Source organism: Peromyscus leucopus, chromosome 3, assembly GCF_004664715.2.
Source record: "Peromyscus leucopus breed LL Stock chromosome 3, UCI_PerLeu_2.1, whole genome shotgun sequence".
Classification (NCBI taxonomy): Eukaryota; Metazoa; Chordata; class Mammalia; order Rodentia; family Cricetidae; genus Peromyscus; species Peromyscus leucopus.
This window is the reverse complement of record NC_051065.1, coordinates 9,484,580-9,508,682: the sequence shown is the minus strand read 5'-3', so window position 1 is coordinate 9,508,682 and position 24,103 is coordinate 9,484,580. Positions and strand designations below refer to the sequence as shown.

Genomic DNA, 24,103 nt, shown 5'->3' with positions numbered 1-24,103 from the left:
CTAGGAAGGTTTAAACAGGAAGTGATTTTATGGCTGGGCATAAAAAGGAATACAAGTTGGGAGGAGACAGGAATTCACTCTCTTGCAGAGGCTCTGTCAGGCTGAGGAGTTGGTGAGGTAAGAGGTGGTAGCTGTGGCTTGCTCTGTTTCCCTGATCTTTCAGCTTTCATCCTGATATATGGCTCTGGGTTTTTATAAGACCATTTAGGATTTGTGCAACAAGGGAGAAAAATTTATGCTTGCTCAGAATCTCCAAGGTTTCAGTCCATGGTCAACAGGCTCTATTGTTTCTGGGTTGTGGTTGAGGTAGTTCATTATGGTAGAAGGATATATCTGAGCTTTTGGCAATCAGGAAGAAGAGGTAGATGGGTGAAAGCCAGGGACAAGATAGACCCTTCAAAAGTATGTGATGAATGACCCACCTCCTCCCATCAGATTCTACCTTCCACTTTCCTCCATCTCCTAATAGATCATTCAATTATGAATTGATTCATGCATGTCTGAATCCATTGAATATGCCAGAGCCCTCATGATCCATTGATTTTCCTAATATTCCCACCTATGAATGTTGTGTTGAGGTCTAAGCCTTCAACATGTGAGTTGAAGGGAGTATTTAATATCCAATTCACGACATTCTTCCCCTCAGTGATCCTAGTATCCAAAGGTTTCATCTTCCCAATTAGCCAAGTCCAGGTGACAACATTCAGTCTCAGAGTCTTAAGTACCATCTAAATATTGATCAACAATTCTGTACTTGTTCACTGTGTTCTAGGAAAGGTCAAGGTCATATCTAGTGAGCTCCGGAAAGTATAGTCTTCAGATCGTCTATATCAGAAGTCCTAGGGGACACTCATGGTGATATTACAATTATTAAATGGACTAAATAGTCCAAAATACTTGATACAGGCCATTATAAGGAATAATAGCTCATTATTGGCAGTTCTTACCATCATTTTAAAGCTGTGTTATGAAGTAACATCTTACTGTGTTATCAAGTAAAGAGTAAAATGATAAACATTATATGTATGATATGATTCTTTTTTTCAATTAAAAATAGATGCTATTATGGACTAATAGCTCTCAAACTTTCATCTCTCAGAGTCCATTTAAAATTATTTGAAACCACTGAAGTTTTGTATGTATAGGTTTATTTATTCATCTTTACCATTTTGGAAATTAAAACAGATTTTTTTAAAAAAAATATTCACTTCAAAATAGAATTGCAAATATATTACATATTAACAAGTGTTTTTATGAAAAAATAACTATATTTATTTAGACAAAACAATTATTGAAAAGAGTGTTATTGTTTTAATGCTTATTCAAATCTCTTTAATGTCTAATTGAGTAGGAGATAGCCAAAGTCTCCTGTCTAATTCTGCACTTAATTTGTAGTCTCAATATGTGGCCTCTGGGAGTGATGCCAAATATATACTGAAAATGTGAGACTAAGAAAAGAAAAATGTATATTGCTATAAAATAGTTTTGATATAGAGAAACCTTGAGAAGGGGCTTCTTTAAGGATGTCATGATGACCATTTATACAAGCATAAGAAAATAACCTGGAAATAGAAAGTTGTTAGCAGTGAAATTATACTATCCTTTAAAAGTTTTTCTATAACACTGAATTACTATAATAAGCACCTTATTTTCTTGTGATAGCTAACCTAGAATTTAACATTTCTAACGCATGCGTTAGAAACTAGAGTTGGAGGGATGTCTCACGTGGTAAAGTGCCCGCCACCCAATGTGAGGACCTGAGTTCCCATCTCTGTTGACCGTGTGAAACCCAAGCACAACACTGCACACCTGTAACCTTAGTGCAGAGCCAAGCACAGGAGGAGCCAGAGGCTTGCCTGGCCAGTCTGCCTGGTCAGCGTGTGAGCTCTGGCTTGGTTCATCGAGAGACTCTGCCTCAAAAACATAAGGTGGGCCTTGGGGCTGCCTATGAAATACCATGTAGATCTCCAGAATTTGGATGAAATTAAAGATAGCGAGGCATTGTTTTCTCTCTGGATGTAAGATGACTATAAGACTGGTCCCTTTCACTTGCCTTGGTTAGACAATTTCTAAAATGGAGAATCTATTTTGCCTAAGGAATGACCTACTTTTAGTAAAATAAAATGTAGAGGAATAAAAGAAACAAGGTGCACAATGATTGAGACAGACATCTGATGATGACCTCTAGCCTCCACACATATGTACAAACCCACACAGACACATATTATACCACACCATCAAAAATAAAAATACACATATACACCTGGGATTAGTTAAAACTTGTCAGTCATTAAGGACTGCTGATTTTCATTTTGCTATTTGATAAATATTTACACAATCAGTGACTTATAAAAGGGAACTAGGGCTGCAGAGATGGCTCAGCTGTTAAAGGCCAGGCTCACAACCAAAAAGAAAAGAGAACTAGCGTGCCCTATAGACATTGTGAAATATATTTTCATAAGAATTTCGTGTGTGTGTGTGTGTGTGTGTGTGTGTGTGTGTATACATGTGGAGGTGAAGGCCACAGATGACTTCAGGTGTTTTTCTTCGGGTATCATCTACCTTTTGGACAGGGTTTCTCACTGGTCTTTAGCTTGCCAAGTAAGTTAGTCTGACTGGCCAGTAATCCCCAGGGATTTACCTGACTTCGCCTCCCCAGGACTGGGATTATAGATGCACACTTAAAAAAATGTGGGTTATGGGAATTGAACTCAGATCCTTACACTTGCAGGAAATTAACTTTACGTACTGAGCTCTCTCTCTCTCTCTCTCTCTCTCTCTCTCTCTCTCTCTCTCTCTCTCTTTCTCCCCCTCCCTCCCTCTCAGCCCCTCTGTAAGATTTCTGCTCTTATTATAAAAATGCAAAGGTCTTTTTTAGGAAGGACACTAAGGAATGTTTTGAAGGCCTGTTTTTGTTTTCTTTTCACCTCATTCATTCATTCTTAATCTTTTGCAGCCCCTTCCTTCCTTTTTTGACTTTCTATTTCACAAGTCATGTGATTCTCTTGTAAACAGTTCTTTTTGTTTCTTTCCTTAAGATTGTCATGGATTGTTATGGGCAACTTGATTTGGTTGATAACTTGATTTAGAGCTCATTAAGGTGAGTAGTTAAAGGAAGTACATCCTCCTTATATGAGGATGGAGAGTGGGAAGGATGCTTTTGTTACCTGTAGGCACCCAGAATCTACTGAACAATTTGTTTTCAAATCTTGATATACAGGTATACCACTGAGTTAAAGACAAACAATTAACTGTTGTTATAGTGATAGCTGGTGCATTTCTAGATTCTTTCTTTGCTGTATGTACAAATAATGAGCCTTGAAGGTAGATGCTGTCAGTAAGAACTCACTTGTCATAGAAGTTAGGCTTACAGCATTCGTTTTAGCGACACTGAAAGCTCGGGGGTGCTGGCCATGAACAGAGTGTGGAGGAAGAAAACAAAGATGACCTGGCTTCTGGGTCTCAGTGCTTGTAGTAGGAATCTTAAAAGCTCTTATTAATAAAATCAAACCTGAGGCAAGTTATTGGGGTCCATGCTGGTAGATCAGAGAGACAGAACAAGCCACAGCTATCTCACCTCGCCGGATCCTCAGCTGGTCTTGTCTCCTCAGACTGGAGGCCTCTGAGTCCTCATCCAGAATGGGTCTCAGCTGAATTACTGCTCAAAAGCCTGAAGCTTAACCAGCCACATGCTTAGCCAGCCAAATGCCTCTAGTTTCTGGTCCTCACGCCTTATGTATCTTTTTGCTACCACCACTCCCTGGGATTAAAGGCTGGCTTTCTGGGATTAAAGGCGTGTGTCACCATGCTTGGCTATTTCCAATGTGGCCTTGAACTCACAGAGATCCAGAGGGATTTCTATCTCTGGAATGCTAGGATTAAAGGTGTGAGTGCCACCATTTTCTAGCCTTTGTATCTAGTGGCTGTCTGTTCTCTGACCCCAGATAAATTTATTAGAGTACACAATACCACCACAAGTGCTATTTACAGTTAGTCCTTTATAGTTTTAGGCAGTTTTGCCTTCCCTAAATTCTGTTCTGGTTTTTGTTCAGTGGCTCTTGTCTGGCGTGCTTTTCTCCTGATTCTCCGCCTGCCTTCTCTCTCCCTTTTACCCTGCAGCCTGATTTTGGTCTTGCTATTCCCACTTTGCCCTAAACCAGTCACCGTTCATCTATATATTTATTCAACAAAAATGGGTGGGCCATCTCCATATCAGCTTCTGTCCTTTGTGGTTTCTAGAGCCAGTGAACAAATCAAAGGCCCTTACCCAGTTATATTCTAGGAGAGATGAGCACTCTCCTAATAACTAATAACAGGTTTCTTTTCAGAGTACACAAGAGTGATGATGGTGAGGAGGAAAAGCCATGTAGGGCAGGTCTAGGTTGAAGCAGCCCAGGGATGGAGAAGAGTTCAGGGAAGTCAGAGTCAGACGGCATGGGCGGGTATGCACGATATAGAAAGTGGCATTTAGACAAAGACTGAAGTGGGTATTAGTCCTCTGACATAGGCTCGGGAGCCCTGAGGCAGGAGAACACCTAGAACATAGCACTAACAACAAAGGAGGCACGGGTGAACAGTCAGAGCGATGCAGGGGAGAGGAAGGCGGGCCTGAGAGGTCACGGGGAGGGGGGTGCAGGTGGTGGTAAATTCCACTTTCCCTGTAAGTGCAGTGCGGAGCCTTGCGAGGATTGGAGCAGAGGAGTGGCATGGCAAGCCTTGATTTCTGTAGACTGCCATGGGGTGAGGGAAAAGCAGGGAGGGCAGACAGGAGATCTTGCCCTGATGTTGCAAACAGATGTGTGGCTCAGGCTGGCATGGTAGCAGAGGAGTAACAGGATTAGTCTGCGTTTTCCCAAGGCATACCTGAGAGAGGTTGCTAATGAACCAGATGTGTAGCATGAGAAGAACGGAAATCAGGGTGATTATGAGGATTTTGCCTCATAAGGAATGGAGTTCTGTCGGCTCAGGTGTGGAAACTAAGCGAGACAGGCCCAAGCGGAAGAATTCCGTTTTGAACGGTGATAGCAAAAAGCACCTGCTTAAGGTAAATAATGACATGGCCCTTTGCGGCCTGTAGTAACGCTGGCTTTTTTGAAGCAAGAAACCACTCAACAGAAGAGAAGTAATGACATCTGAATTTCTAGAGGCCCTGTACGTGCGTGGTGAGATGCTCCACTTGTTACTATGGTGCTTGGATGCCGCTGCCTCACTGGTTCCCAAGAAGCCTCTCTATACCATCTTACAAAATGTGTGACATGGTGCCGCATGTGTTGACAGGTCTTACCTTATGTCACTCAGCACTGTTTGAGGTTCTGTGCATCTTTGCTGTATTTACCTCTCGTAGCTAGAAGTTCCCATCTGTTGTCTGGTTGTCCTTGCATCATCAAGCTTTCTTGGACTTCAAAGGATCATGTGGCTCTGGAAACTTTGTTGCATACTATTTTACTAAAAAATGAAGGTTTTGTACTTTTGTATATTTATCCCATTTGTGCTTATTGCTTTTGTTATTCTGTGGAGAGTAACAGAATAATTGCGGATTATTTTCATATCCTTTCATTGTTCATATCTGTCAAACTCTTCTCTTTCATCTCTCCCAGTAAAAATGTCCAACATTTGGAGTTTTTACTTTCTAGTGTCCCCAATTTATTAAAATCTACATTTACATTCTTGATCATTTATTAAGCCTCCTTAATTAATTAAGTTCCCTAATGATGTAGCTATTTGCATGTAGCCCAAACTAGTTTTCATATTTATATCAGAATTTGTCACTTTTGTGCTTAGAAGCTGTAACTGAATGGCCACTGCATTTAGAATAAAATGCAGACTCAAACTCCTCACGTGGCTTCAATTTCTTCTAAAGTAATGCCGTTTTTTATCATTCATTAGAATGTTAACCACATTGGGTTGCTCTTTGTACCTGACTTGATTCTTGTTTAGACTCTGCCCATGACACTGGCCCAGGTCCTCAGCCTTTCATAATATCTGTCTGAAGAAACACACACACTCTTTCTACTATATCACTAGCAATCACATCTTGTCCTGCTTTTTAATTCCCCCTTTCACTTTTGAAATTATCTAATTATTTATTTGTTTATAGTGATAATCTTGATTATCTAACTCCACTACTAAATGGACTCTACAAGGGAAAAACTTCACTGTCTTCAATGGCTCATGATGTGTATTCAGTGTTTGCTAAATTAATTAATATATGAATACATGAAGACAATTTCAGAGCTACACATTTAAGGCTAATTTTGTAAACAAAGCCCGATACTGAGGCCTCTCTAGTTGTATTGCAGGCAGTTTCACTCTATTAGACTAGAGAAGGCGGACTGCTTAGCCCAGCTGGTGTCATGTCAGCTCCAGATCTGGAGCCTTCCTGGGGACCCTCTCAGGAGGAAACTGTGGCTTCCTTGGCTTCTCCCCCTGTTCGAGACTCTGGCAGCTCCCCACTCCTCTGCTGTTTTGGGGAGGGTGGAGGTTTATCTCCTTGTGCCATCTTCTCAGTAGTTCCTTAGGAGGGAGGGCTGACTTACTTGTCTGTCTTCCATCTCCGTTCGGAAGGCCTTTGCACTCTTATACTGATGATGGGAGCTGCATGGAGCTTTGAGGAAGACCTCAGTGTCTGTGCCTTCCTCGTGACTCTCCTGGTGTTCTCACAGAGCATGGCTTTGAAGAAGATGTCTCTTTTCTCTCTCTGAAGAGGTAGGAACTGCCTTTGCCACTTCTTTCTTTGGGATAAAGAATCTACCCTCAGACACACACCGAGGAAATGCCGCTCTCGACCTGCTTTGCATTGTCAACATCCATCTTGTCACTGATGAAGATGCATACCCAGTGCTTAGAGCTGCCCTGAGAGGATCCTGATAGGACAAGCCGTGATGAATTCTAGGTTGTGTTAATCCGCAAGGTTTAAGAAGTAGAACTGAGGATGGCCTCACACTGTACACACATGGTAAAGAACTGGATTTACTGTTCTATTAAAAAAACAAAACATGAAGTTGGGAGTGGGCATGTTGGGAAGACACAGGGTCAATAGGAAATAGATGTCGGTCATATTTCATTGTATACATGTATGAGTTGGCAAAAAGAATTTTGTTTTGACCACAGTAAGAATTTTTTTAAAACTATGTGAACCAACCCCCAGCAGCATAAATTAACCCAACCCCAGCATTATGTAGGTGGGGGTTCTGTTACTGCCTCTTACCCCTGCCTGACCAAGACAGCAGCACAGAGGTCAGAAGAAAAGCTCGTTATGGACACTAGATAGATGTGTATAGGGCCCAGGGGACCACAGTGGGGAGGATGAACCAGCTGCCTCCCTTGTGCCCAGCAGCAGTCCTGGGATCACAAACATGGAAGGGAGCACTCCCTGGCTGACTACTTCCTGTGTGCTCTTGGTTTCCAAAGCTACGAAGCAGGGAATAGTGCTCCAAGAGTCCTCCTGGAACACCGATTTACTCCCTTGTTTATGCTGATGCTGGGCAAGTCCTCACCCGTACCCTTTGGGCACTTGGAGAGGCAAATGACTGGGGAGGTCTGGACCAGGTTTCAGGGGCACAGGCCATGCGGCTTTTGGTTGTGTACATAGGGGACTTTATTCTCCACATAGTGATAGATGCTATGGAGGTTGCTCTTGAGCCAATGCCCCCATGTGTATAGACCTGAATAAAGTGAGTCATTGGGGTGGGTGGGACAATCCATATATTACTGAGTCTTAGTAAAACAATATAACCTAGTTATATATGCCTGGCATACATAACACTCAGTGACTTTTAAAAAATTTATTGCATATCTGTTTTGTTCTGTTTTCTCCTTCTTCTTCTTCTTCTTCTTCTTCTTCTTCTTCTTCTTCTTCTTCTTCTTCTTCTTCTTCTTCTTTTCTCTCTCTCTCTCTCTCTCTCTCTCTCTCTCTCTCTCTCTCTCTCTCTCTCTCTCTCAGTGTGTGCACGTGCTCGTGTGCCCAGCACAAGTGTGGGTAGTCAGTTACCCTCTGAGCCTCACTGGCTCTCAGTGATGATTTTACAAAGTAATGGTCGAATATATTTGATAAGAAAAAAAGACTGTAATCAAAGAAATCTGAGGTGTGCACAGGTTCTTAACGCAGCCACCTGAGTGGTCGTCATAGTACTTAGAGATAAGCTGGGGGAGGTGACAGTTTCAGAAAGCAGGAGTTCTTCACGGCTTCGGTTAGTGTGAGTTACCTACTCTTTCTCTACAATGAGATTTCAGGAAGGTAAGTGGATTCACAGCTCAACAAGTGAGAAGCTGACAAGGTGTTCTAAGCCCTTTTGCGTTGCTGTGACTGAGTACCTGAAGGGACAGCTTCGGAAGCAAGGGTCTGTGGTCATGGCTCCAGACGATTTCAGTCCCTCACCGTAGAGAAGGCATGGCAGAGTTCATGGCAGTGTTTATAATGGTAGAATCTTACAGTGGAAGTCCCTCATTGTAGAAGAACAAGAAGCACAAAGTGGGTCCAGAACCAGGCCCACTCCTACGAGTCTATCTAGAAAATGAGAGATTTCCTAAGGGAATAATGTAGAACTGGGCGGCAGTATCCTTTGTTCAAAGCAATGCATATTTTAACTCTAGCTTGAACATGACTACATGATGTCAGGAGTTTGTATATGACCTTAGGTTTCTTAATTAATCTTGCTTTGATTAGAGTCTATTACACAGGATGTTCACATGGACTGGAATTATGTACATTGTGGATAAATTGAGGTCAAAAGTAAGGCTATGCACTGAGATAGCAAACTCTTCAGTGTGTGAGTCTGTTAGCTAGTATAAAACATGTCAAAGGAGGGTGTCCTGGTTATTTTTATGTCTACTTGACACAATCCGGAGGCATTTGGGAAGAGGGAAACTCAGTAGAGGAAATGCTCTTTAAGATTTGCCTGTAGGCAGGTCTGTAGTCCGTTTTCTTGATTAGTGGTTGCTGTTGGAGGGCCTAGCTCAATGTGGCAGAGCTACTCCTGGGCAGGTGGTTCTGGGTTGTGTAAGAAAGGTGGCTGAGTATGATGGGGATCTAACCAGGAAGCTACGTTCTCCATGGCTTCTGCTTTAGTTCCTGCCTCTAGGTTCTTGCCTCGAGTTCCTGCCCTGTTTTACCTTCATGGTGGATTGTGATTGAAACATGAAAGCTGAGATAAACTCTTTTCTCCTCAAGTTGCTTTTGATGAAGCAGTAAACCCGGGCCAGTAGCTAACTAATGTACATAATATGTTGGGTATGTTTGGGAATGTAGAGGCATAGGCACAGGTCCGAAGAAGGTTCAGTGGAAAGGTAAGTGGAGGAAAGATAATTCTAGAAGAGTGAGATGATTACAGAGCAGTGTGTTGATGAATAGCACAATGTGGAGTACAGCTCCTCTGTACCCACTGCCGTCCTAAAAGGATCTTCCATTGAAGTTGCTTCCCATACTACCCTGGGAAATGCCTGCCAGAGTATCTGTTAACTGTGCCCCAGGTAACCAAATGAGTTAATCTCCTGAATCGTTCTATTTGCTGTTACCCAAATAAATGTGGAAGATTGCCCGCCAACAACAATGATTGTGATTTTGGCAATATGACAGAAATGGCTGGTCAGTATGTTTAGCTGCTTTATTGAAGCCACTCCTGCCACAAGAGACCAGAGCCATCCCAGAAGGAAGGATACACAGTGTCCTCTTTTCCTTGGGCCTGCTTCCAGGTCATTGAAAATATGCACTCAATTTTCCAGGCTTTTTCCTTATCTCAGGGTGAGGCCACACCAGATTCTAAGCTGTTCAGGATGATACAGCAATATTCTATTCCAAGAATTACCTAGAAATTTGAGGAAAGTATCAGTCCTCGAGGCTTCTGAAACTACCATTTACTGTGGAGTTCATCACTGGGAGATCTCCTCTGTAGTAACAGAACACTGGTGCTGTTGGAACTTCTTTCAGATTGGGAAGGAAAGCTCTTAAACACCTTACAGTGAGTGAAAAAGGTCTCACTAATGGAAGAAGAGAATCCGGATGGCACTGGTTCCCCATGAGGAGCCAAACACAAGGGGAAGTTCCATTCTGAAAGCAATTGTGTTAGGACTCTGAGAGTACACAGCTTATATTGATTACTGAAAATCTGAAGAAAGAGCTTCTTCACAGGAAGGAACCGAGCATTGTTTTGACAGGAAACACAGAACATTATGTAGGTAACCCTCCAGCTTTTGGGGGTTTTTGTGAGAGCCAAAGCTTATTGGCAGACCACAGTCATGCCTGCAATTGGTGCTGTGTGTAGCTATGTGTCAGTCCTTTGAGGAACAAGCAATTTAACTAACGTCCATGCAGATATTGACCATGTTACTTTTCAATTGGTGCTACTCAATATTTACTTTTTAATTAGTTTTTCAGGTAACATTTCCTTATTAGTGTCTTTAGAAACTGCATTTTATGGTATCTATGCAAATGGAATGCTCCTGGGCCTCTGAGGACTCTAATAAGTAATTCATTCTTCCCTTTCATGCCCATAGTGTCAGTAAAAATAATAGATAAAATAAGCTGTGCAATGTAAAGTGTCTTTTCTATTTTCTGTTTATGCCTTTATTTGAAACTGATTAAAAATGTCAAACTTGAAACTCTGACAAAATAATATCTGCTGTTTGAGTATAATACAGGCCAAATTGTTTAAACCTTAATTAGGCTAAGTTTGAATTGACCTCAGTAGGAATATGGCTGAGGCTCTGTGTTAATTACCTTTGCCTTGAAATATGTAAGAGCTTTCTCTCTCAAGGAACAATACATGGATAGCTAAACTAATAAAAGGTTTAAATAGATGCAAATCAAACTTGAAAAGTTTAAACTGTTGTTTTCATCCTGCAAGTCAGCTGAGAAAAAGCATACAGACTGTAGTTCTAAATTATGTCCACAGAGCATTTCAGATCCAGTGAATTAGCTCTCCTCCTTCGTCCATTTGAGCTCATAAATGTTCGCTTCAAAAGTGCTTCAGATTCTTCCATTGAAACAAACTTGAACTGACAATAGCCAGATGATGTAAAATTGGAACTGAAATTCTATCCATGGCCCATCCCGTGTTCTTCCTCATAGGTATTAGAGGAATCAGAGGAAAGTTAGTGTTTTCATTCTCCAGACAAAGCAGGGCATATAGATTTCTGGCTGCCAGAAAAAAGCAATTAGCAGTGAGGAGAAGACAGAAGGAAATAAATAAACAGAACTGTGCTAGATAGTGAGTGAATTCAAGGATTGATTTAGAATGACTTGGCTTATAGAAAACAGGCCTCAACATTTATCATATGCTTTCATTAAAGCTTGATATGGGAACTGTAGTGTTTTCTTAATAGGCAAATTATGTTGCCAAACCATTTTTATACTTTATTTCTAAGTAAATAGAGATAGACTATGTAATATTGTGCAACCAAACTCAAAAGGAAACCAGTTATACCAGTGGTAAACAAATAGCATGTCAGAAATTCAATATACCCATGTCAACATTGTATAAGGATGATGGCTTCATACTTGGCTGGGAGTTAGTACTGAGGATGGTGTATGTGTGCTGTGTACTAGGTATTTCTCTTCTCTTGATGATGAGGATTATGAGCTCACCCCAGAAGCTCACTGCTCCTGAAAGTAAACCCATATTTACATCTGCCGCTAGGAGGCCATGTTCTTGATTACATGCCTTCTCTCTAATGGTGAGCCCTTTCATTTTGAAAACAATGGGCTATGGGGAGTAAGGCTGTCAGTGTCGGTCTGGAAAAGACAGAACTTTGATGACACACCAAAACCATTCTTATTAACTAGTCTGTCTAAGCCTAACCCCAGCCTCACCACTAAAAGTCAAATAGGGAAAGAACTTACCCTACAGTAGACCTAACTCCAAAATATCTTCCAAGATGAGGTAATAATTTATCTAGTTGCTCATGGTCTGTTAGTGAACTTACTTTCTTAAAGTAGGTGGATAATGAAGAATCAGGGCTATAGGTTATGGTTTACATGAGATTAGTGGTTATTTGATGTCATTATAAAGTTGAACTACAGTGTATTGGACTCTATAGTATCAAATTATTTCAGGACAAAAGTTTCTAAGTGTTTATCAGAGACTTTTTTTTTTAAGTAGAGCAGGCTGGCCTTGAATTCACAAAGATCTACCTGCTCGACTCTTAAGTGCAAGAAACTAAAGGTGTGCACCAGCACACCCATCTGAGGTGCCTTCTTAACCCACCAGCACCACGTTAAGGAGCAACAGAATCAAACCATCACTGTAAAGGAACACTTTTGCCTCAAAAGTCAATTAAACAACAACAATAGACATGTTACAGTGGTTAAAGGGCCTGGGAGACCACAAGGCCTCACTCTATACAGAGAATACAGGCAATTAAAAAATTAAATTATATTAAATTAAATTAAAGAGGGAGGAATAAATGCTCCTCACATTGCCAATTGGTTATTCAGTAACAAATGATCAGCACTGAAAATATACATACAAGTAACATTACACAGACTGAACAGGTCGTATTTAGTAATGTGTGTGAGTGTGTGAGTGTGTGTGTGTGTATACATATATATATAGTTGTTACATATATACACATGTTACTACATATATATTATATATGCATGTAACAACAATTAATGAAAAAGGCCATGAATTTAAAAAAGAGGAAGGAGGCATATGGAAGGATTTGAAATGAGGAAAGGAAAGGGAAAATCATATAATTACATTATAATCTCAAAAAAATAATTTTAAAAAGAATAACAAAAATCACTTGGAATATAAGAAGACAAAATAAATCTGAAAAAAATTAGCCCTTCAGTTTTTGGAATGTTATATGTGAAAAGTATTGAACATCTTGAAGAAATTTACAATGCGAAAAAACATACAGAATAATTTATAAAATACATAGGTACACGACCTAGACTTGTGTGGGTTTTTAAGTTTATGTAAGTGATAGTGTGTTTTTGAGCACATTTTTCCATAGTGTACTTCTTTACCCAAAACTGCTCGAGTTTTGTTCCCATTAGGACGTTAGTTCCCAGCTTACTCCTTCTCTCTGATGGACAACATATTGTCATGTGAACAGGTCTCACTGCTTCTGCCCAGTCCTGTATCTCAGCGGGGTTCCTGCTCCCCTGCTGTACACCTCAGCTGGACTGCTCTGGCCAACTGTGCTGAAGAGGAAGTGGTAGGTTGTAGGGAAGGCCTTTTACTTGTTACAGCAGTCTGCTAAACCAGCTGTGGGTAGGAGATGTTTGGCTTTTAAAGTATGATATCACTGTGAAATGCTTTTTAAAAAGACCTTTTGGGTTTTAAATTTTCTTCTTATTAACCAGGGGTTGGCAAATGAAAGCCTGTGGTCCACATCCAGCCTGTTACCTGCTTCTGTAAAGAAAGTTTTATGAGAACACAGGCTTTCTCATTCATTTACATATTGCCCACAGCTGTTTTCAGGTTGTAAGGATTGAGTAGTTGCCATAGAGACCGTAAGTCTTGAACCAGCTCCAATGGCAGCTCCCTGGCCCTTGTGGAGAGAAGTGTTGGCTTGCCCCGCCGTTGGAGGATTGCCTGTTATCACTATCTAATCCTTTTGTTTTAATTTTTAAATTATCGATTATCAAGCCACATGACTAAAATGGCGTCAGAAGGTGACAGACGTAGAAAATGGGGTGTGAGGGGCTAGTGTGTTAGGTAGATGGTAGAGAATTTGAGAAGATGCCCTGTGAGCAGAGACCTCAAACAAAGAAAACCAAAGCTCAGGTGCTTAACAATCTATAAAATGTAGCAGGTAGTCAGTGGCAGGGGCTGGATTTCAATTCAGAAACAACTCCAAATTTAAGTTTTTTCCCCTCAATGGTACAACTACTTCCTTAAATCCATGCAAATACAATGCAAAGAGAAATACAACAAGCATTGTTTCAGAAGCAAAGGGGTTCAGTTCTCCAGACTTGGCAGTCCCAAGACTGGAGCTGTGATGTGTTGAAATTTGGCCTCGGTGCCGATGACTGGGCTTGAATCATAGTCCCCACATTAACCTTGGCTGAGCCCCTTGAATTTGCAGCCGTCATTGTGTGGTGGGGGCGGGCGGTAGGAGGGAGCTCCTCTGAAAAGTGGGGCGGGTGTCCAGAGGGTCTCTGTGGACTCCGCTGGCTCTCACTCTCTATGATGCTGTGACTTTAGGAGGTGGCATTTGATCTGGGCTTTGGAGTGTGGGGTGATTTTGACAGGCTGCCTTGTAAATGAGGAGGAAAGGTATTCCAGGTGGTGAAAACAGTTTGAGCAAAAACACAGTGACTAGCAACTGTAGAAGGAATTCTAGGAATGATGTACACTGGGTCTGTCTGAGGAGGCCGGGCTTTAACCTTGCAGCAAACCACAAAGCCAAATGGGGTCTCTCAGTACTGAACTGAGAGAGGGTCTGAAGTCAGGCTTAGGAGCTGGGAATTCCTTCCTGCAGTTGTAGGAGTCTAGAGGTCCTGGAGTGACTAGTCGCTGTGACTAGTCCCAGGGTTAGAGTTCTACATCATCTGTTGTCTCTCCGGGCAGCTCTTAGTGTAAGAAAATTCATCGGTATGCTGAGTCAAAACTTACAGGGTGTAGTTGTAGCTCTTCCAGCATGTAAATAATGGGAGATCATAAACAGTAGAAGAACATGTTCAAGAATGTGTAACCCAAAGACTTGCCATAGGCCCAGGACATCCACAAAGGCACAGAACTTTAGAAGGCATTCCAGTCACGGAGAAAGTGTGCATCCATGGTGGGTCGATCTCTGACTGACATCACTGCCCAGAGGGGAGCTGGAACGCCAGACTGTTGTGACAAAGACTGGTCAGTCCGAGCTGGAGGATGAGAAGGAAGGCTTCCTGGGGTTGGTCAGATGGTCCAGGGACAGGAGAGTGCTCTATTGAGGACGGGGCTAGGAGACAAAAGGGTGAGTGGACATGTCCTATCCAAGGAACTGAAAGCCCTCTGTGATTGGAACATGGCCTGTGTGAACCTGAATTTAATAAGACTCCAGTACTCTCTTCTTACAATTAATTAGCTAATTAATTAGTGTGTGCATACATGTATGCTGTGTGTGTGCGTTTATGCCTGTCACAGCATGTGTGCATGGGAAGGTCAGAGTACAACTTTGTAGAGTCAGTTCTATCCTGTCATTTGGACTCCAGGGACCCAACTCGGGCTTGTGTATCAACCCCTTGACACACAACCACCTTGCTGGCTCTGAGGAGCCAGTATTACTAAAGTGATCAGTTTCCCTCTTAACTGTATCAAATATATATGATAGTGATATTTACTGTATATAAATGTTTTGTAATGTGTCACATTTTAGGTTCTTGCATTTTTTTTTTTACTGTAACAAACAATGTGATAAACAGCTTCTTTGTAAATTTATATTCAAATCTCTTTTTGTTTTGTTTTGTTTTAAGATATAGATAACCATGTCAAGGGCTGGTGGAATGGTCTAGTCAGACAGGGTCGTGAAGCATGATCTCAATGTATGTTAAAAACAAAACAAATAAAACACAACTTTACAACAGGCTTGCAAAGGTTGAGTTGGAAAGAGGAGGTGCTGAGGTAAGAATAGTAAGGTTTCTAATGGCACCAAAGTATGAGGATACGTAGAAGTAAATCTCAAAGAAAAGGGTTTTTGTTTAGCAGCCTTGTGAGAACTTGAATGCTATCTGGACATTTTACATATTATAGGACCTGTAAGGTGTCAACCATGCCAGGGAACAGACATTGATGGGGGATTGATATACTGTGTTCCTATACAGGAGGTACCAAGGATGAGGAATAGATTTGAAAGGTTGTTCTAGGAGATGGAAACTTGCCACTGAGTATTAGGTGTGTTGCTTTTATGGACACAAGGTAAAGCTGTCAGAAAGATAGTTTATAAGTTGATCTCTTAGCTGAGAGGGCAGAGCAGACATTTGTATGTGAGAACTCTTAGACACAGAAATAGTTTTAGAGATCAGATGTGCACTTGTCTCCTTGGATTTTAATAAGCATCATAATTTAAGCTTTAGCAACTAATACTTGGAATTGCATCTTAAAATTATATAATATGACTTGTGTCCTTGAAATTTGATTATTACTTGAAAAATTGGTCAAAAGTGATCAATGTTTAAATGTTACAGTTGAGAAAATGTCTTTATTGTGTTGCCAACTGCCGCATGACAGGGAACTTTAGTTCTAACAAGCTTTAATTAGAAAAAGTGAAAAAAAAAATCAAAGGATGATGTCAGCCAGGACCAAAGTGAACCAGAACAAGAAATACTTTTATTAGTTACAGAACATCCACAGTGTGTGGGGTTGTCTCATTGACTTCCTTTAATAACAATGAAAATATTGCAGGCCTCTTTCTGGGAGTTCAGACTGTGGGTCTTTTTGGACACCAAATGATTTTGATAGGTGTTTTTAGTAGTAAAACTATGTTCTTTGGGTTTGCAAAAAAATTAAAAGATGTGCTAAATAAATCATGGCTTTAAAAACACCAAAGAATATTCTTAACAAACTTAAGATGTTAATAAATGTTCGTAAGAAAAGAAGTAGACAGTCAACACCAAGTGTCCATTGGTTAGTGGTAAATTAGCCTGTCGTTTTAGTTAAGGTTACTACTGCTATGATGAAACACCGTGACCCAAAGCAAGACTTCCCCATCATAGTTCTTCATTGAAGGAAGTCAGGACAAGAACTCAAGCAGGAACTTGGAAGGCGCTGATGCAGAGGCCATGGAGGGGTGCTGTTGATTGGCTTGCTCTGAGCTTGTTACTTGCTCAGTCTGCCTTCCTATAGAACTCAGGACCACCTGCCCAGGGAGGGCACCAATCACCATAAGCTGGGCCCTTCCACATCAATCACTAACAGAAAAAAATACCTTACATGTTTACCTGTAGCCAGATCTAACTGAGGCATTTCTCAGTGGAGGCTCCCTCCTTTCCAGTGACTCTAGCTTGTGTCAAATTGTCATCAAACTAGCCAGCACACCTATACTTCATTATTTATTGCAGCATAGTTTCTATCATGGAGAGTGACATAAAAAAGATTTATAATTTTTTAGAGGCCATCATATTATAATTGAAAGTAATTTTCTATGTAGGGATTAAATAGATCAACAGAAATACATGAATTTACTTTCTAAAAAACCTGATTCTCTCACCTTAAGATGCAATTTTTCCCTATCTAAGAGAAGGTTTACTAGTAAATTCTTGGTCCGTTCTTCTTTCTCCTTACCCCTCACTGATGTTGAGCACTGTTAGGTCTGAGTCCCGGTGGACCTGTCCTCTGTATCTCGTTGACAAGTGTTGCCTGGTCCTTTCATCTCTTTTCCTGTTTGGTCATCACTCTTGCTCCTTGCTGTTTTACAGAACTTTATCCCGTCTGCCAAGTTCAACCTGACGGTAGACTATCTTGCTGGTGTGCCCAGCTGATGCCCCCTTCTCTGAAATGCAGCAGCCGTGGCAACTGTGGTCTCTGCGTTCAGAGTCCCCAGTTTCAGGCTCTCGGGATGGTCTTATTCTAAGCAGATCTTCGTCGCCTCCTACTCCATATTTGCTCAGTCATCTCTGCCTTTAAACTCTTCATGCCACTTCTTTCCCAGGGTCCAGCAGGGACCTTGACTCCTGTTTTACTGAGGTTACCCCCACCCCGATCTCTACCAAAGTTTCCCTCAGCCATACTACCCTCCAGCTAGCCACTTTCCTAGTTCTCAGTTTTGTTAGGGCTGCTTGACACAAGAGTGCCTCCTCGCCCCTCCGTTTGCTCTCTGGCTCCCATCCAAATGGCTCCAGACCAGCTACCCGCAACTGTGAGCTGTTTCCATCTTCACTGGGTTTAGTCTCTGCAGTATTTTGTAGTTACTGAACATCTATTGTTCTGAAAACCTCTCTCTTTTAGATTGGTACAAATTCAGACTTGTCATTCTTCTTTAAAAAAAAATATATATATATATATATATATATATATATATATATAAAATGTCTGTTTGTAATCTAGTATTAATTTTATTACTATAAGGATTGTAATATATGTGTGTATGTGTTTTCATGTATGTGTGTGCACGTGGGTTCACATGGTGCATGTAAATGCCCGTGCACATGTGAGCTCATGCATATGGATGCCAGAGGTCAGCTTTGGGTGTTGTCAGGTGCTGTTTACCTTGTTTTGTTGTCACCAAAACTATATATATATATATGTATATATATATTTAATTAATATTTTATTATTTAGTTTAATAATATGTATATTTATTTATATACATATTATTAGTTCTGTGAGAATTTCATACAGTGTATTTTGATCACATTCATCCTTTCCAGCTCCTCCCAGATCCACCTCTCTTCCTTGCCCATCCTTTGTGTCTTCCTTTTTTCCCCCCAATCCTCTCAAGTTCTGTTTGTGCTGACAACATGCCCTTGGGTGTGGGGCTGCTCTCAAAGGAAACCGGCCCTCTCCCTGAGAAGCCACCAGTTGCCACTGGCTTCTGATCTGGGGGAGGAGTTCCTGCTCATCTGCTGCAGCCTGGGATTTTGTCTGACTTAACCTTGCACAGTGCTCTGCAGACACGGCAGGACACCTGCATGTGTGAATCTACCTGGCTTTTTACACAGCGTCCCTCAGTGGAACCCGAGGCTTGCTGGTTGGGCTAGATTAGCTAGCCAGCAAGCTCCAGGGTGCTCCTGTCCCTGCCTCCTCAGTGCTGGAAATCACAGAAGCAGGCTGCTGCACCAGATTTAGCATGGGTGCTGGGGATCAATCTCAGATCCTCCCACTCACATGGTAAGCACTGTATGTACCAACTCAGCCATCTTTGTAGTCCTCGTATTTATATTATACAAATATGTGATAATTTAGTGTCAGTTCACTTCTTTTTTTACATGTACACATTTGTGTATGTCTATGTGCAAGTGGAAGCCAGAGGACAATGCCTAGTATCTACCTTGTTTTCTGCCTGCCTGCCTGCCTACCTGCCTCCCTCCTTCCCACCCTCCTTCTCTCCTTTCTTCCATCCATCCATCCATCCATCCATCCATCCATCCATCCATCCTTTCCTGTCTTTTTGAGATAGGGTTTCTCACTGGACTCCAAGTTTACTGATCAGCTAAACTAGCTGGCCAGCAAGCCCCAGGATTCTCCTGACTGCCTCTCCAGCCCAGCACAGAGATTGCAGGCATGCACTGGAGTTGTGTGTTTGCTTTGTTTCTAATAAAGGTTCTGAAGACTGAACTCAGGTCCTTATGGTTACGTGGCAAGCACTTTGCTGACTAAGCCATTTCCCCAGCCTCAAGTACTAGTACTTAAAATACTTGACTGTCTAGGAATCCTTTTACTGTACATGTTATATTCCTTAAGTATAAATGTGAAAATACAAGGCATGAATATTAATTATTCCCCTGGTCTCTTGTTTCCTAGTTAATGAAAGAATTCCCCCTCCTAAGCATGTTCAATATCCATGAAAACCTTCTAGAAGCCCTTCTGGAACTCCAAGCTTATGCTGATGTCCAGGCCGTCTTAGCAAAGTATGACGGTAAGTCCTGGGGTATTTTATGCACTTGAGAACTCCTTTCTCCTTGATATAATCCACTGAGTAGATAGGAATGACAATTTCAAGTGGGACTTTGGTAACACTAAGAATTGTCACTTGTAGCAAACACTATGATGGTTATTCTCTAGCATCTTCAGTTGAGCGCTTGTGTGGCTTGCGCTCCACTCTTAGCCTGCCTCCCCACAGACTGCTGCTGTGCTCCCGTCCGGGCAGCTGTGTGTCTCTGCTTGATTCCCTCCTGATCAAGACACAGCACATGTGGGGTTGGGCAGCACCACGAGGTCTCCCCATGACACCTTGCAGGTTCGCGGTGATGACTCTCATGGCCGTGTTGATGCTCTAGATCAGTCTAGAACAGCTAATAGCCATGCCACAGGTGACAGTGATGAAGTCAGCGTTTGAAGAACAAGTCATGTTCCCTTTCCCAGAAGGTCTTCCTTAATAACAGACTACCCCTAGTTTTTTACATGACGTCAATGCCTTTGAAGGCCCTTCACCATCCTGGTTACTTCCTCATGAACTTATTCTATTTTACCTGTTACTAGTGAGTGAGTCAGGGAAAGAAGCTGGTACAGTGCAGAGAACTTAAACCCATTCTGTTTATGGCTGTATCTGTGAATTTAGTATTTGATTAGTAGTACAACAATTATATACATAATTACCTACCATGCTTATACACTCTGTAGAACTTCACACCCTTCTGACTTATTTTCATCATTTTCAACATAAAATGTGTTTGCTTATAGAGTTGATATTATGGCATGATTACTTCTACTACATAATAATTTGCTTGCATTGCAAAATATTCTTTCTTTAGCAAGCTTCCTTGGTCTATATAAGAATTATTCAAATCACAGATTTCCTGGGATTCTTCAAACACAGAGAGCAAACTATGTCATTTGGATTTTAGTTTCGACCCACCAACACTTCCTAAGAGATGGTGTTATTAGCCCCTGCTGTTTAGGAAACTGAGCTATTGTGGGCCTGTTTTTGTTTGTTTTCCCCAAAGTCTTGCTCAGAATGATGGAAACTAAAAGCCTTCAGCCAGTGATGGCATCACTTTGCCGGTGTACATCTGCACACCCCGTGGTAACAAGATATACACGACTTAGTATGGAGCTGATTTTAAAGTATTTATGGAATACTTTAAAGTAAACAAACTAAAGACTGTTTGGCCTTCACATCATCTCATTTTTTATTCTCTGTTTATTCTCTAGAATCTCACTGTTCAGTTGAAGCTTGGAGATGTAAGCTATACATCGCTGTGGGCACAGTGTTCATATATTGTCTTTTAGTACCAAAGGAATTAGTCTTATGCCATGGGTCTACCTGACAACCAGCTTTGTCCAATGAAAAGTTCATGTTCTCATCATGAGTGCTGATCTATACTCAGCCCAATAAGCCTTAAGAAGTAAGGCTTTAACTAAAAAAGCCTTTGAGATCACAAGTCTCAAGACTCCTTTCATGAAGATCTCAGCTCATTATAGAAATCATCAGCCTTGTGTCATAAAACTGATTGCCAAGTAAAGAAATGAACTCACTTGGATTTATTCATTGTCTCAATGTATCCCATTGCAAGCCTCCATTCCTCAACAATCAAAAGCTGATTTATTAAATTCTGATAACATATGTTCGTATTACTTGTTACAACAACCTGCCCCACCCTCTGCTAAAACTTGGCTTGCACTTTGAAAAATTCCTTTATTTCAAATGGACAAACTCACCCTATCAAGGCCCATGTTGAGCTTTGTTTATGTTGTGTACCTGGCAACAGAAGTGATGTTCTTGTTCGTTATTCATGGAAAAAGCGTCTCACTGGTGGCAGGACCCATAGTTTGCCGAGCTGCCTCATTTGAGGCTTTGAGTTCAGCAGTTGTCACAGAGTGCAGATGACCTAACCCCACTGAACTCTGAGGGGAGGTTTGGTGCCGACTTGCCTTAGGTTTGTGTCGTTTACAGTAGACATATAATGAAGTGGCTGCTGAAGTCACTGTTCTTGGGGGTGAGCTGCAGACACTTAAGACTGTGGGAAAACATGTCTCCTGCTCTTTATCCCATCCCGTGGCATGGTCCTTTCAAGTTCATCCCTGATGCTTTGTTTGGAGACACAAAGGGTCTTGACAGAGCTGTGGGCCCTTTATCTGGCCCTATACAAGGAAGTGAGTGCTTTGGAGCTCTTGGAGTAGACAGCTTATGGGGCATCCTGGGTTTCGCCCTGGTTCAAGTTCAGTCATTCTTATCTAAGTTGTTAGAGACAGCACTTTGAATTGTAGCCCTCCATCCCTTTCACAGAGTCACACCCAAAACAACAGGATTATGTTATCTCCGCAAGTTGGAATGTTCTGGTTGGGTGGCTGTTTCTGGGAGGGTTTATGGGTACAGCAGTCCTTCTTTATTGTTTGTTAAGTGGCTAAGTTTTATAAGTCGTGTTCTGGGAAGCGATATGAAGGGATTAGTGATGCTTTTCTGACCTTTGCAAAGAGGATTTAGAAAAATGGCAAGAATGGGGAGGAAAAAAAAAACCGAGAAATAACATGCTTTGGAAAGAAGAGGAGAACAAAATGTATTCACCCTTGCCTCATTCTTCTTTACTATTACAAAAAGAAAAAGACAGTTTGGCTTTGAAAGTTTTGAGTTTGAAAATCCTTGATATTCACAAATTCTTCTTACGGTGGATTTTTTGGAAACTGTGTTTTCTAGGATTACAGAATAATTGGTCACACTTCCTTGTGATCTGCATTCTAATTTTGATTTTGTCACTGAGATAGCAGCTCATGCTTTGTTACTGGAGACATTTGTCTCAAGTGCTGTCTTGTCGTTTCTGAGGAGTTTTCATTCTCTTCAGTTTTCAGTTTATTAACCATCACAATGCCCTTCACACAATGACTAGCAGCAGCAGCAGCAGCAGCAGCTGTAACAGCTAACACGTATTGGGTTCTTATAATATGTTGGTGTCAGACATTGTCTAAGCTTTATATATGACTTCGTATTTAGTAAGCACTGTTGTTAGCTTCATTTAGGGTTGTGCTGTGTCTAGGAAGTATTTTTTTTCGTAGGAATCCCCTAAAACTTCAAAGTAAAGTCATATAGATATAAGAGAAAAGAGATCAATTGTGAAAAGTCATTGCTTAAAATGGTGTGAATGTTATAAGAAAGAGAAAGTCAGTGATAAACACCATGGGTGTCCACTCCATAGTTCCTGTTATTTTTTATTACCCTACCATTCTTCAAATATGTTATACACATTAGATATACCCTCACAGTAACCCTCAAAGGAGGTAGTTACACCATTTCAGGAGATGTAGAAACTGAGGTGTTGTGAATTTAGGTAACTTGCAAGATCACACATTCTTAGACAACTGTGGAGCTGGGATTCAAATCCAATTCAAATTGAAATTCAAAAGGCAGGGACAGCTCTAAACTCATGTATTTTTCTGTAAATGTGAGTCTTGCTACATTGATGAAGTCTGCTTTTTGTACAAAGGTATAAAATATGTAGGCTGGGGCCAGTGGTGCAGAGTTTCAGTGATGCTAAATGGCCTTTTAATCATTCTTTAGGAAATAGGTATATCTATATTTGCTTGCCTTTCTGATGCTATCTTCAAAATATGGCTTTCCATCTTCAATCTGTTTAATTTGTCACTAAAAGGATTTTATGTATAACATTAATTTAATTTGAAATTTATCATATTTTTCCAGCCATGTATTTGTTATACATGGAATATTTCCACCATTATGAAGTCATCAGAAATTCTTTTAGAAGTCATTGTGAAAGCTACTGCAACCTTTGGATCATCTTTCAAGGAAGTTTGTAGACCACCTAAGTTGAAAACTTTAATCTCAAAGCTTGAGATGGTGGTGCAGAAAAGGATCCATGCATCTTGTTCTTTATAATCTGTGCATTTCAATTTTAGAAGACTCTCAGAACACCAATGAATGTGCCTGTGCTGACTACACAGTGCATTTAGATCTGCTGGTTTTAGTTAATGATCCCTGGGGATTCCAAAAGGCATCATGGGTGGAGTACTTAACCTTCTTAGTGTCCATTCCTTATGTGGAAATGGAATCCAGGCCCAGAAGGTTCAGTAGCTTGTTCAAGTTAGCATAGCAGGTGATTTCTGTGAGAGTTACAGAAGTACAGCTCATCTCGGTGTTGAGAGCTGTGGAGCCCAGAGTAGCAGTGGAGACTGTTAGTGGTTCTCCAGAGCCCACTTGCTGCTCCTCACTTTCCCAAACTTGATCAACCTCATAGGAATAGAAAGCTGTGGATAAATGGCAGCTTAAGTATGAGGATAAGAGCCTGTCCCTCCACAAAGCCCATGTATGGCCTATTATGGAAATTAATTATAGAGACAATAGAACATAGGTAGAGACCTGTGATTATGAAAACAGAATTGCTTAGGTTCACCTACAAATAATTCTTAAACTTTTGGAAAGCTATAATCAGAAACATTATGGATTTTGACTCCTGATATAAGACAAAGTGTTCCTGTGGATTCAGAAAGAGAATTACTTTTCTCACTGGTATGAGGAAACTATCTGCCAGAGGCAGCTTGAGGGAGAAGGGATTCCTGTTGGCTCACAG

At 41.1% G+C, this 24,103-nt stretch overlaps 1 protein-coding gene across 5 annotated transcripts in view; it reads left to right on the top strand.

Moving 5' to 3' along the window:
* Positions 1–24,103, top strand: part of St7 (suppression of tumorigenicity 7) — a 246,813-nt gene that overhangs the window by 169,713 nt on the left and 52,997 nt on the right. For all 5 annotated transcript variants that reach the window (XM_028871758.2, XM_028871757.2, XM_028871759.2 and 2 more), the window contains one exon: positions 19,386–19,500. In XM_028871758.2, the coding sequence (XP_028727591.1) occupies positions 19,386–19,500 (115 nt within the window). The remainder of the gene's footprint in view (positions 1–19,385; positions 19,501–24,103) is intronic.